The sequence below is a fragment of the Adiantum capillus-veneris genome, chromosome 14 (genome assembly GCF_014529385.1).
Source record: "Adiantum capillus-veneris isolate H3 chromosome 14, ASM1452938v2, whole genome shotgun sequence".
Lineage (NCBI taxonomy): Eukaryota > Viridiplantae > Streptophyta > Polypodiopsida > Polypodiales > Pteridaceae > Adiantum > Adiantum capillus-veneris.
In genome coordinates this window covers 40,563,921-40,579,394 of record NC_140944.1, presented here as the reverse complement: position 1 = coordinate 40,579,394, position 15,474 = coordinate 40,563,921, and the positions used below count along the sequence as shown (strand labels likewise).

The 15,474-nt window shown below is 40.7% G+C and overlaps 1 protein-coding gene across 1 annotated transcript; it reads left to right on the top strand.

The window, feature by feature from the left end:
• Positions 1–743: 743 nt before the first annotated feature.
• LOC147442248 (uncharacterized) lies at positions 744–1,428 on the top strand. Its single transcript, XM_086529349.1, has 3 exons — positions 744–770; positions 838–1,182; positions 1,240–1,428. The coding sequence occupies exons 1-3, from the start codon at positions 744–746 to the stop codon at positions 1,426–1,428; spliced, it is 561 nt and encodes a 186-aa protein (XP_086385475.1).
• The last annotated feature ends 14,046 nt before the right edge of the window (positions 1,429–15,474 follow it).

The window sequence follows — 15,474 nt, the reverse complement described above, 5'->3', positions numbered from 1 at the left end:
AAGGAAGCTGCATCATCTGATCAAGAGTATCAAAGGCAGCTTAACCTTGTTCGATCTAGAGAGTCAAAGACTATACCTTCAATGATACACTTCTCAGAAGATGGACTTTGTCTCTACCACAGAGATAGATTATGTGTACCGAGGGACCCTAACTTAAAGAAGGCTATTTTGTTCGAAGCCCACGATAGCCCTACTTCAGGACACCCAAGTTATGCAAAGACTCTCAATCGAGTACGTAAAAGCTTCTATTGGATTGGACAGAAGGCAGATGTACTACGCTATGTTCGCCAGTGCTTATCATGCCAAAGGATTAAGGCTAAAAGGGTTAAACTTCCCGGTAAACTTCAACCTCTGGACATTCCACAAATGAAGTGGGAATGTATAAGCATGGACTTTGTCACAGGATTACCTACGGTACAAGGTGGGTACAACTCACTTATGTTGGTCGTTGATCTACTCACGAAGGTTACACACCTCATACCAGTCAAGACAACATTTACCGCCTCTGATATTGCACGACTATTTGTTAAAGAGGTTTTCAGATTGCATGGATTACTCAAGTGAATTGTAAGCGATCGAGATCCGGAGTTTACGTCAAATTTTTGGAGTTCTCTCTTCAAGGCAATTGGGACAGAACTGAACTTTAGTACCGCATATCATCCTCAATCAGATGGACAAACCGAGCGAGTCAACCAAGTCATTGAAGATATTCTCAGAGCTTATTGCAGTAGGGAACCTAAGCGATGGATTCAACTTTTACCTCTAGTGGGGTATGCCTACAATGCTTCTTATCACCAAAGCATTGGTATGACCCCATTTTGTGCCTTATATGGACAGGACTGTATCTCTCCGCTTAATTTTTCAGATCCTACCATAAGAGTAGAAGCGTCTAAGAAGATGCTTGAAGAAATGGAAAGCCAAACAAAAGCCATTAGGAGGGATATTCAAGCGGCTCAGGATCGCCAAAAACAGGATGCAGATGGAAAGAGGTTTGAGCGAAGATTCAAAGAAGGCGACAAGGTTTTTCTTCGGATTCATCCAAAGAGAAGTACTTTATCGCTTGGAAAGTACAAGAAGCTTAGCCCACATTATTGTGGTCCTTATGAAGTGATCAAGTGTATCGGTACTCAAGCTTACAAGTTGAAGTTACCAGAACATATTAAAGTTCATGACGTATTTCATGTGAGCTTATTGAAGCCCTATATCCCCAGTGATGATTAACTCCTAAATGATGAACAGATTGTCATGCCTACCCAAAGTATCTTAGAACTCCAACCATCCAGGATTCTGGAGTCCCGAGAGAAGATTCTTCGGAATAGAATCCTCAGAGAACACCTTGTTCAATGGCAGGACTACCTTGAAGAAGATGCAACATGGGAAGATGAAGCTACCTTAGAGAAGGATTATCCTCACTTGTTCTCGAGATGAGGACATCTCGAATCCTTAAGTTGGGGAGATTGTAATGTACCCAACATTTATTCATATAAATCATTTCATATATTTTGTAAAGAAATTGAGATTCTCAATTTTGTGAGTCATCATGAGTTTATCAGAGCAATCGGATTGAAAATCGGGTTCAGAATCCATTTATTTATGATCTTTCTTTATGTGGAACCATAGGTTTATGTGGGAACCTAATCTATGTGTGAAGAAAAATCTTGGAGATAGTATTTTTAGGAAAGAAAGAGAGGTGAGTCAAAATTAGGATCCTTTTTCTTTCTCTCTTCCAAAATAGAATGAGAACTTGTAAGTATAGAGCTATTTAAAATCGCGCATAAGATTCGTGAACGCAAAAAAAAAAAAAAAAATTAATTTAAAATTTTTTTTTTTTTGAGGCCGCGACGACGCGCTAGCTTTTCCTTCTCCTATTCTTGAAACCTCTCAGTATTTTTAGCATCCCCCTAGTGCCTATATAAAGTACCCTTCTCCTCTCACTTTGGACACACACATCTACGGAAGCGGAAGCTCTCTTGCAACCACGCGCCGGAGGAAGCCTCTCTCCCTTAACCTCTCACCTTCAAGCCATCTCCATCTCCAATCGTCGACGTGCCGTCACCCGATTTGTGGACACTCTCTCTCTCTCTCTCTCTCTCTCTCTCTCTCTCTCTCTCTCTATCAACGTGCTTTTCTTTTCTCCATTCCGAAGCTATGGCTCCGAAGCGGGTAACGCGAAGTTCCAAGGACGCCCCTGCCATTGCACCACCAAGGAAGGTGGGAAGAAGGGTGTCAACTCCGAACGTACCTCATGCGGAAGCATCAATCGATGAAGAAGTCGAAGCCGTCCAACCGCCAGCACAGGAGTTAGCCGCACGCGCTCCAAATCCGGTAAAACAAATTTATAAATTATGCATAGTATTCATGGTGACCGGTAAGATGAACTTAGATTTAACCTTACCTTAAACCGACCGAAAACGTGATTGTTCAATCACATGAAACAAGCATATGTTTCATAAAGTAGTAAAAGTATTGCTTTTATAAATTGTTAATTTTTTATAAAGAAATATTGTTGATAAGTAATTATGGTTTGAAAATATGATTTTGATTGATCTTGTTGAAAGAAACATTTAGAATATGAAATACTGAAAGAAAACCTTGTTTCCAGATGGAACTCGTGGTTAGCGAGAGGAATCCGCGGTTAGCGGAGATTAAAGGTGAGGTCATCAACTTTCTTTTTTTTACCTTGCGGTTAGCAAGATGCCTTGCGGGTAGCAAGATGTCCCTTCCAGTTAGCAAAAGGGAAGTATGCGCATCTCGCGGTTAGCGATTAGGAAAAACCTTTGCAAAGGCTCTGTTGGTTAGACAGAGAAAGTCCGTGGTTAGCAGCAAAACTTGTATAGAAACTAAAGACTTTTTTTTTTGCGGATTCTTTAACTCTGGTTATGAAGGAATTGTTTGGTGATGTTTGAAAGGATTGTATTAAGGAATTTGTGTTAAGAATTAATTAAGGAACATTGTTGTATATGTCGTGGTAGTAATTAGATAACATTAAAAGAACGGGTGAGTGCAGTGTGGAAAGTGGGGACAGGCTCAGGTTGCCAGTCAAGGATGGGTGGACTCGATTAGTCGAGTACTTTTCACTTTGTCTTCGTTAGTTAGGGATTTATCTCTTGTCATATTTTGGATTTAAGGATGGCGGCTGTGCCTCTTAAACGCGGGGAAAAAGGCGTTGTTTTTGAATCCTTAATATGTGAAAGGGGATTTTCTTCTCTTATAATGTAGGATCTAGAGTCCATAGAAACTTTAACCTTATCGACCTGGCTTGTGGCGTAGGGTCTTGCAACTACAAACACAGTAGGTGGAAGTCTTCTTCTCTTTCGTTGCTCGTATCCTTGCTTCGCATTATCGGAGTAGGGTGTTGTCAACGGATTTAGAGGGTAAAGAAGGCTATCTTCCAAGTCGCCCCGATCTTTTAGGAAGAGGACCTTACACTATTACACTTGGTGACAGTTACTCTTGTGACGTTGTTGGCGTAGGTGATATTTCCATGGTTGTGGCATATGGGGTGAAGTTTATCATCCATAATATGGGTCATGTTCCAGCCTTGACACACAATCTGATTTTGGTTGGACGTCTTGATGACTTGGGTTACAAAGTCACTTTCATCAGCAGTCTTGATGTGTTGCGAAGGGTCATCTTATTATAGCCCATGGTTCTAAAGTTGGTTCACTTTATCCTCTTTATGTATCTGATTAAAAAAATGTTCTTTGTGTAAGTGAGCTGCCAACCATTGCTTTGTGTCAAGTGGGTGAAAGTTGCAAGTGTCAAGGAATATAAATGCTTCAAGACTTCTAGAGAAACTTGAAGAGTTGATGCAACCTAAACAGGAATTGCCAGTGAAGAAATAGTTGATTCAAAATATGTTGTGTACTGATTTGACAATAGGAGAAAGAAGGGAGTGCTTAGCAATGTTGGACAGGTTTCCAAATCTTTTCATCACTTCATACCAGGAAATAAGGGGTTTTGTTGGGGATCCTGTGAAGATCAAGCTAGTTGAAGGGGCAAAGCCAATACGACAGAAATTAAGAATGGGTAAGGAGCAGATGAATTATTTTAAAGGAAGAAGTGGATAATTTTTTGGATGCAGGGTTCATTGTGCCAGTTGATAATGTTGAATGGGTGAGCCTTGTGGTGGTCACTCCAAGAAAAGATGGGCGTTAGAGAGTTTGTGTTGATTACAAGCCATTAAATGCAGTGGCCAAGAAAGATCCTTACCCTTTGACTTTCATTGATCAAATTTTAGATGCAATGGTTGGCTTTTAAAGATACAGTGTCTCTGATGGTTATTCAGGATATTTTGAGCTTATCCTTGCTCTTGAAGACCGGAAAAAGCTGCTTAGTGATTCTATGGTTTACATGTGTACCTATGGTGCATTCACAAAAGCACATTGATAATCTTTATGTTTAGGATGTTATCTGTCGGAATGCATTTATTGCAAGATATGCCCAACACGACTGCGGTTGTATTAAGAGGGGAAAATTTGTGTGCTCCAATGTAATCATATATGCTTGCATCTCAAAGACATGTGCAAACAAATTCATGTTGAGATGGTGTCTCTCCAAAGCTAATTTTCTTTTGCAAAGATGCTCGCTATCTTGCGAGTCGATGTAAAACTCTCTCTCTCTCTCTCTCTCTCTCTCTCTCTCTCTCTCTCTCTACCCATCTCAAAGTTAACCTTTAGATTATGACTACATAGCCATTATTGTTTTCATTGATAGGTCCTTCTATTTGGAGCGTTGGAATTTTATCGAGAAGACTTATCATTGAGCATCCTAGATAAAGAGTATGGGGATCGTTGATGAGAGATAAGAGTCAACATCCCCCCCCCCCCCCCTCTCTCTCTCTCTCTCTCACTCTCTCTCTCTCTCTGTCTCTCTCTCTTTCTCTCTCATAGAACTCTTTTATAGCCTTCCATGCCAATCCCCAAAACCAAAATTTTTGTGCCCACGAGAGCCTATTCACCAGTCAAGTCACCCTTGTCAAAGCAAAAATACAAACAGAGAGATAGAAGGGGGGGGGGGGGGGGGGGGGGGGGGGGGGGGGTGAGGACCAATGAGAAAGTGCAACATTGAATGCATGAGTGAAGAGAGATAAGATGAGGAGAGAGAAGGAATTGAGTTAAACAAACAAATTCTCTCATTGTGCCTATGCAAATTGTGATGCTACAACTCGCATGAAGTCAAAGACGTGGTTGCAAACAAGGAAGAGAGTGCAACCACACACAACTCATGCAACATCTGATGGAACTGCCGTGTGGGTGCAAGAGAGGGAAGGAGAGAAGGGGAAGAAGATGAAAACAATACACAGGATGTTTTTGGTGGAGCTGTAGAGAGTAATTCTCTCTATCTCCTTATTGCCATTATAACCAAAGAATGGAGTAAAAATAGGTGGGCGCTCGAGGCCACAACATGACCACGGGGCATGAAACTTAACAATCTCCCACTTGAGGCCAATGTGGCCCAAGTGACTAAAGGATGTAGAGACTATTCCGTACAGCTATACAAACGTGAAGCGTGAGGGTAGCTTCACCCTACAGCCATCATCTATATGCAATGTGCAAACCGCCCTGAGGCTAAGCTTTTTATTAGAGCATCCACTGGATTTTCATCTGTGTGAACTTTGAGTAACTCAATGCATTTGCTAGCCAGAATATCCCGCACCGGTACAAAACCTAAAATGCGCTAGTTGAGTAGCCACCAAGAGCGATTATGCGGGTGCTAGGTGTCACTCCTCTATGACAAAGGTACGTTGCCCGTGCACTCCAAGAAAAAGACACCGATAGATCATCGACAAAGTGGGTGTTGCCTTTTGCTTCTAGACAAAAGCATTCTTCGAGCTATGAGTGTTTAGGAGATGTTGTGGAAGAAATTGAAGTTGAATTTGGTGCCTGTGTTGTGCCTGCACCATTGGGAAAAGGTGCTAGCCATTGTGAGCTAGCTTGTTGACTGGGTCAAAGGTGTTGAGGTCATCGAGTCGCAAGAACGGTGCCAAAACCGGTGTCGGGCGGCTAATCGCTTATGTTGAGGCCGCCTCCCGCCGCCAGATGGGGAGTCTCCATTGCCAAGACAAGATTTTGAATTTGCAAATCCCTACTCTCACTCTCTCTCACACGCTCGCTCTCTCACAGTGAGAGTATCATTCTCTCTCACCCCCTCTGTGTGTTTGAGCGGGGTTTAGTTAGCGAGGGTCGGGGTATTGAGGGCCCAATGGGAGCGGGATCTTGCACACAAAAAGTGTAAGTTAAGGTTTAAAAAAAAAGAAATAGTTGTTTGCAAATTGTGGAAATGATGACTGTCTGACAAGCCTGCAAAATCTGTCTGCCAATGCCAGTGAGTTCCTGTGTGTTGTGTGTGTGCAACACACCACCAATCAAAATGATTTTCTCCTACTATACAAGGGCCACCGACTCTGTAGACACTTTCATTTGTCTTGCTCTAGTGCTTTTGAGATGCCCTTGAGCATCAATTTCCTCCTTGCAAAACTCTCAAGCCTTCAATTGTTGTCGATTGGCGAGGTAGGGAATGGTTCGGGACTGGTCGCACTTCTTCATTTTTCACCTCCTGCTCGGAACTACCTGACTTCAATTCTTTGTCTGCTTGATTTCCCTTGCTCACGGGCTCCTGCTTGGTGTCCGAACCATGCTACCTCTAATTCCGACCTTGCTAGATTACTTCAAGCCTTCATAAGGCCTTCCCAATTCAATCTGTAGATCCCGCTTGATTTTGGTTCAGCTTCCCCAATTGCTCATTTGCTAAGCTCCTACAGAGCTTGCCAAAACTCCCAATCCCTTGCTCGACTCGGGTCGCTATGCACGAGGGGTAGCCGGGGCTGAGGTTCCGTGCTCCTAGGCTCTGATACCACTTGATGGAACCTTCGTGCGGGTGCAAGAGAGGGAAGGAGATAAGGGGAAGGAGATGAGATCAATACACACGTTGTTTTTGGTGGAGATCTAGAGAGTAATTCTCTATATCTCCTTATTGTCATTATAACCAAAGAATGGAGTAAAGATGGCCGGCGCCTAGCAACAACCCAACCACAAGGCTTGAAACCTAACAACATCAAATGTTGATCGAGTGCCTTGGGTGCATATGCGCTAAACAACATCCTTGAACATGGAGGTTACGAAACCTTAGATAATCGGTGGCCAAAATGCTGAGCTTTTTCCATGAGATGATGATTTATAGTGGAAAGTTGAGAGCATGGGCTAGAGTAGTACCACCAATAAACATTGATATGAGAGTTTTAAAGTTGAATGTGAGCACTAAGGGTTCTTTGTGTGGGAATGCTACCAAAACGGGGGTTGACCTCACCCATGCAAAATCTCTCTCTCTCTCTCTCTCTCTCTCTCTCTCTCTCTCTCTCTTATATTTGTTTGCTTTCGTGCTCCCAACTAAGAAGTTTTAAGGACCAATTATTAGTCACAGACTTTGTAGTTGAGTAGTGGATGATGGCAAGGCAAGAACACAAATTGTGGGCATTGAGTAGTGGCTAGATGCCACTGTCTTTGAGGGGAAAAGGTGATGCAACAATGTACATAGCTCCAAACATGAATCATAAAGTAGAAATGGAAATTTGGACTGTTAATTAATGATTTGATTGGTAGCAACTGGGTACACAAAAATTACTCGATGTTTCTACGTTTTTTTCCATAGATCTCTCTACTAGGTGCATCACAATCAATGATGGAAAGTTCTATGAGAAGGTCTCCACTTCAGATATCCGTTCCATCAATTCAAACTTGAAAACTTCGATTATAGAGGGAGATCAATTAAGTTTAATCTTGTACTCACCTATCTATAGTACTCTATTATAAGGAGAAGAAAATTCATGCATGCCACATGACTCTACAAGAGAATTTCAAGCTCTCCTTCTCTCTCCAACTTTTGAATCCAATGAAGCTAAAGCAACACCAATATGTGCTAGAGGAGGCCAAGGGGTTGTGTGTGTGTGTGTGTGTGTGTGTGTGTGTGTGTGTGTGTGTGAGAGAGAGAGAGAGAGAGAGAGAGAGAGAGAGCTACTCCCTACCATGGCCACCTTAGCAAATGGAGGGGGCAACCTACATCATCAAGGAGGAGTATCAACTTGAGAGAGAAGCAGAAAGAATTTCAAGCTCTCCTTCTCTCTTCAACTTTTGAATCCAATGAAGCTAAAGCAACACCAATATGTGCTAGAGGAGGCCAAGGGGTTGTGTGTGTGTGTGTGTGTGTGTGTGTGTGTGTGTGAGAGAGAGAGAGAGAGAGAGAGAGAGAGAGAGAGAGAGAGAGAGAGAGAGAGAGAGCTACTCCCTACCATGGCCACCTTAGCAAATGGAGGGGGCAACCTACATCATCAAGGAGGAGTATCAACTTGAGAGAGAAGCAAAAAAAAGCTTGTATTCATAGGAGTGTGATCCCATGATGTGAAGTATAGATTCAATATTTTTTTAACATTTTCATTTGTAAACAATCTTTTTATCTAAGGACTTCACAAATATTTATTTCATTCAATTATTATTTTCATGTTTAATAAAACTATTAATTTTATGAACATATAAAAATATACTTTTGTTTTAGTTTTTTAATGTCTCTTTATTTTATTTTTCTTTAAGAATGATAATGTGCAATGTGCACCTTTCACCTTATTATTCAATCGTCTTTTTTAATAAATAAACCATTCGTGATTATATATGTATAATTGTTATATAATGTATGTACAATTAAAAATATAATGTATGCAAAATGAATAATATAATATACATTTTTATTTTATTTTTAATTTATTTTGTTTTCAAATGATAATGTTTAGTGTGCACCTTTTACTTTATTATTTAAGTGAGACATATTATGTATGTAGAAATGATAATATAATTTTGTATTAAAACTCAACAGAAATTCCATGTGATTATAGGCCCTCAAATAAATTTACTCTCCATAAATCTCATTTCCCCTCTTAACTTAGCAAGCCTTATGCCTCTTCACCTTGTTTGATTGGTTGGAAGAGATGGATGTTATTCATTGCAAAGACAAGCAAGTATGCCCTATGATTTTTTCAAATTTGTGGGACATGAATGATCTTGCAAGATCCCTTGTTTTGGTTTATAATGGGAAAACAAAAGAGGGACCACTTGGAGTTGATGCAACTCGCAAGGGGCACAAGTATGAGGACGTTGCCAAGGGTGGGCGCAAGCATTATGCGAGGGAGGGACATTGCAGACCAATAGACAAGTTGGCAAAGTAGCATGAGCAATGAAAGGGACGAAATGCTTATAGAATCACGCCATCTCTCCCGATCAGTTGGTCTACCTCAGAGCGATCGTTTTTGGATGGTAGGTTGGGAGCTTGAGCTGTGCATGCTACATGTCCCTATTTTGAAAACACTAGTATGTGACCTGCACGTTGCTACAGTGAATTAAAAGCAAGAAGTTGCTATAGTGCTCAAGTGATTTGGCTATTTTTTATGTTCGTTTGTTTGAAAGCAATGGAGAGGTGATTCATTTTTCTCTTATAGAATGGTCCAATTTTTAAAGAGTCTATTGATAGGATGTATAACTTTGATATACATGGTCATATCACATAATATGCCAATCAAAATTTTTAAGATTTTGTTGTTGGATTAGCAAAGAAAATGCCTTTGCTACTATGAAAAGATGATGCATCTCTCTCTCTCTCTCTCTCTCTCTCACACACACACACACACACACACACAAAGCTGAAAGGGGATGTTCACATATTACATTGTTCTTTACAAAGGAAAACACATTGCTGTATAAAGTGCCACCGAGAATTTTCTATGACAATTTTGAAAGTAATTGGTCCCAAACATGTTTGCTAATCCAACTCTTTCTCCACCTATGTGTTGGACATATTTGATGCTCTCTCTCTCTCTCTCTCTCTCTCTCTCTCTCTCTCTCTCTCTCTCGTTTTGAAAAACAGATCTTGAGTGTGACTTGTCGAATTGGTCTCCCTAGTCTTCCTCCCATTAAAAAGACTAGTACAACGGCGCCACCTTTGGCGGTGACACCACCTCTGGCGGTGCTAGCAATCAATGCTCATGAGCCGTAGAAAACATCCAAAGCAAAGCCTATCTCGCTAGGAGTGTGGGCTCACAGCAAAGGTGATGCTTCTCAAGAATAGAAGTTAATAGCAAGTAAACTTTCAGAATAGCCTCTATGGGCAACAAAAGTACTGAGATGCTCTTGCTCCCGAAAAAATGTCAAGAGGGATGCCCGAAAGGATGCCAAGTCTTCTAATGACCTCTCTCTCTCTCTCTCTCTCTCTCTCTCTCTCCTTGTGGGCACGCACACACACACACACACACACATACACAACACAATCAACCCTTCCTTTGTTGCTTATTAGTGCACTAACATTTATCATCTCCATTTTTTCAGGATACCCATGCTGCCACAAACACCTTTACCTTTTTCTTTTATAGCATACCCGGCAAGCCCTCATTCCTTACATTTGTCTCACCCATCTTTGCACCTATTTTTGTTCTTATTTGCTGCCTTTGATGGCCTCTCTCTCTCTCTCTCTCTCTCTCTCTCTATATGTGTGTGTGTGTGTGTGTGCACCAAACACCTTGCGTGTGGTTAACAACTAGAGCCCCGTTTTTTTACTCTGTGTTGTATTTCAAGAGCTTGTGTGTGCTGCACAAAGTGCCGCTTGCATACACATCACATTATCTGTCGATCTAGTATTTGAATGTTATGTCATCAAAGCGGCTATAGACTTGCACCTGAACATGCTCTTTATTCTTAGAATGATAGGAAAGTGTCCAAGGACCTTTGGATGGATAAATTTTCCTTGTGTGTCCTCTCTACACCTGTTTGATCCACAATTGGGACAATGTTTGCATACTCATTGAAAAAAAGTATACAATCATTAGCACATGCATATATTTTGTGATAATCCAAGCCAAAATTAGTAAAAAGGTTTTTAGCGGATGGACGGGTAGGGGCATGTGATTCCCTTTTGGCAAGATTTGCTCGTTGAGAAACCTGTTGTTACATGAATAGGTAACCCCTTGATCAAATTATTTAATTGTAATTTGTCGTTTATCATGCTTAAGATATAATGATACAATGTATTTATCTGAAAAGCTCTGTGACGGAGGTGTCAAACCACCCGTAGATAGACTGCAAATTAAGCATTGCCAAAGCGGTACGGAGAACTAAGATTTTTGCACCATTGTAAAGCGGCATGCGTGCAAGAGTTTGCATCATCTTGCCCTCTTTATCATTGCTATCATGCCGTCGATATGGACGGGATGGCTAAGGTTGGTTGGTAGTATTGCCTTGAATGTTGTCGTATTCTATATTTTCAATAATGGGATAAATGTCAAACAACGCATCTAACATCTGCTCCATCTCTATTTTTACATCAGGTATTGGTTTGGAGGACTCAGTCGATGGCTGTTTGTTTGAAAATTGTATTCTCTAGGATGAAGTTGGAGCAATATCTACTTGCGGAGTTTGATTTATTGTCTCTAGACCATGAGATCGATAACACAGGTCTTATAGTTGCTCTATCGAAAAGAGATCGTACCGTGATTGCGTATGTGTTGGTCACAAATTTTTTGTTTTCGAAAGATCTAATGCTTGCAATGTGCACAAGGACATGCCATCCTATCGTCCATACTTTATCTACCAATGATGCAACAAATAATTGAAACACTCTTGTTATAACGACGCACTACTAACTACACGATAATACATGACAACATCACATTCTCTAGCCAGGTCCGATCCCTGCACACCTCGGTCTAGAGGTGCACGGAGATTAGGACCACAGGATAATAATCTCATCTTTATTGATCAATGACTATATATTAGGATTTTTAAAGTGTGTGTGCCCTTTTGAAGTTCGATTGCGTTATTTGACTTTGTTTATTACTGTCTATTTGTGTTTTGAAGTATGCAAGTCATTTCCGAAGTTCATTTGCATTTTTTTAACTATTTACCACTAGCTCTCTAGCCATGCCCGTTCCTCGCACACCTCGGTCTAGAGGTGCACGGAAATTAGGACCACAGGGTAATAATCTCATCTTTATGGTCAATGACTATATATTATTTTTTTTGAAGTTTGTGTGCGCTTTTGAAGTCCAATTACACTTTTGAAACCTATAACCTAAACCTAACCTATAACCTAACCTGACTTTTTACATATAACCTAACATAGCCTAAACTTGACCTAACATACAACCTAACCTAACCTAATCTTTTACGTACAACCTAAACCTAAACCTAACCTAACATAACTTATAACTTAACTTAACATAACCTATAACCTAAACCTACCCTAACCAAAGTTTGTTTGCATTTTTTGAAGTACACAAGTCATTTTCGAAGTTCGTTTGCGTTTTTTTAATTTTTTGCCGCCAGCTCTAATCCAACCTATAACTCAATCTATAACCTAACGCAATCTATAACCTAAACCTAATCTATAACCTAACTTAAAACCTAAAACTAACCTAACCAAAGTCCGTTAGCGTTTTTTGAAGTACACAAATCATTTTCAGAGTTTGTTTGTGATTGATGAGATGGTAGCGTAATTTCAAAATAAAAGTTCTCCAAAGCATAATTTTAAAACAAAATTTTCCCATAGCATAATTTTGAAACAAAATTTCTCCAAAGCATAATTTCAAAACAAAAAAATTCCATAGCATAATTTAAAAACAAAATTACCCCAAAGCATAATTTCAAAACAAAATTGCATAAAAATTTGAAGCATTGAAAGCATAATGAATGACATTTTATTTTGTCAATATATAATATAATTAAAAATGCATAAAACTTTCGAGCGCTCACATGCAGCTTATTTGAGCAAGAAAGGGTCTTAAAAATGTCTTCAAACCTGCAAAAATACACTCACACATACATGCGCGCTATGTTAGACACACATACACAAAAACCTACAAGCAAACTTAAAAAGAATCTCACCTTGATGCTAGGGAGTAGTCCACAAGCAAGAATCTCACCTCCGGGAACTTGTTGGACAATAGATCTGCAACAGATGAGGAGGAGGAGGACAAGAGAAGAGGCGGAGAATGAAAGAAATACGCAGGGAAATACCCGCGGCTTTGTTTTTTGTGGGGTCCGCTAGTATAGGGGCCAGTACAGACGTCGAAATATCTATCGGTAGAGGTGTCAAAATATTTGTTGATAGAGGCGTTGGAATACCTGCCAGTACAATTGTCAAAAATTAAAATTTTTTAAAAAAGTTGACCTCCTCCAGATTTACCTACACATATACCGATGCCTACCATTGACACCGGTAATTTGACATTGGAATTCAAGCGGGTTCTTGTAGTGTAACTAATACAAATCAATCACTTTTACTTGGGGGGTGAGAGAGAGAGAGAGAGAGAGAGAGAGAGAGAGTGGAATGGTGATCCAAATTCTCTTGAAAGGAAAAGGTTAAGTGTCTAAGGTTTATTGGAGATAGAACTTATCTTCTTCTTCTTCTTTTGTGTATGTGTGTGTGTGTGTGTGCACGTGCGCATGTAATTGACCTGCTACCTCATCACAAGGAAAAAGCAATTAATCATGTTTTACCAGAAAGCGATGATAGTGCAATATAAGCAGTTGTTGAAAATCAATGCGTCTAATCTTTTTTTCTAATCTCTCTCTCACACACACAACCTTTCTCTACTTCTGCAGTAACAGCACCACGACAGCGACACGTCTCTCTCCCCCAAAACATTTAAAATCATCAGCTTGCATCTTTAACTTGTCAATAATTGCGATTATTGGTGTATAATAATTGTTGGTTTGCTTCGCTGTCTACCCTAGCAAATTAGCCCTAGCAAATAATCGTTGTTTGCTCGCTACCCTTTGGGTACCTTAGTCTTGAGAAATAATCCCTTTTTGGAACTTATGCCTTAACATTCCTAAATACCACTCCTTATTGCCTTTGGAAGGGGAGTTTATTGTTATTTCTTTTTGTGTGCCACTTGGTAATGGAACCCGACGCTTTAGTCGTAGGCGAAGATATTATAAAATTTTCACAGATATTAGCGGCGCGTAAATTACCCAAAATGGAGTTAGCAATGCCGATGGATGAAGACGACGGCCTGGTTTTGAAATCGTTAAATGATGTGGAAATGTCGAGCCCCAATTTGCCAAATGCTCAACCATAAAAGAGGACAAAATTGTATCGATTGGAAAAGTGCCTTCTGAGGAAACAAGAGAGAAAATGGGCTCAGCTCAAGGGTTGAAATTTGAGGTTAACACCCTCAAAGACGGGGCTCCTTAGGGTCCCATCTGTACGAACGTAAATAAGGCATCAAGTGCATCTACAGTTCGCAGGCCAGGCATCTTGTTTGCTAGCATACTCAAGGGGCCTAACTCTAAGGATTGTGGAAAAGGCTCAACAGAAGGGTTGTCGAGTGAAGGAGATATCGAAAAATTGCAGAATACAAGAGCTAGACTTCAGTAAGAGCTTAAGGAAGTCAACAAAATGATTGAACCGTGTCCTAACAACAAAAAATGAACTATCTCCCAAACAGATTACAGTGGTCTAGTGGAAGACGGGTTGCCAGATCGAGTCTTTTCCGCTTTAAAAAAGTCTTTGCCCCAGCAGGTGGAGGTTGCCGAGGCTATTACTGTAGCGATTCCACCAGCAATTATAAAAAAAAGTGAGCCAGGCAAGCTAAGATAACGCTTGTATTTGAGTTCATTGGAATAATCCCGAACATGTTTGAGATGATTCAATGGCTTCAAGGCCCTCAAACTCTTGGTCATGGAGGAGCAGTTGAAAGTACCTTTTACCTAGCTAAGGGATTCTGTTCAGTGAGATTCAAAGAAGCCTCCGATGTGGAAAAGATCCTTGACAAAGGGACCCTAGTATTTAATAGGACTACGGTTTGTGTGGTGCCTGAGGAGCCAGTGTTTGACTCAGCTAAATCTTTACAAGGGTTTCATCCGGTCTGGGTTGAGCTTGTGGGTCTGCCTAGCTGGCTGTGGAAAAATCTCAGGATGCTTGCTAGCCAATTGGGCACTCCCTTATTTGTACCTAGCAAGAGAGGGTTTGGTAGAACCTCAAACAAGGTTTGTATAGGCTGGGATGTGTCTAAAACGCCACCTAAGAGCATGGTTATCAATGTCGGAGCAAGGCTAGTTACTATTCCGCTTAACTTTGGAACATACTTTGGGGCATGTTTTGAATGCGCCAACTTTGGAGACTTCGCCAAGGACTGCCCCTTGAAGTCTAGTGATACTGCAGCTCCAGCAGCACAGGCCCCTAGAAAAATGGAATCCCCGATGGAAGGGCTAGAAAAGCAGAGAAGGATAAAGGAGGTATGGTATGTGACAAAATGGATATTAAGATGCAGGACAAGATTGTGGAGTAATTGATTCCCATACAATGAACTTGTGAAGGTGTAGGCAATAATAATAGGATCAATACTCCCACTGCTACCCCCAAATTTATGACAGTGACAACGGTGATGGCTACCCAAGTCCCTGGTCTGAAAAGACCCAGAAGAGTGAAGGCAAT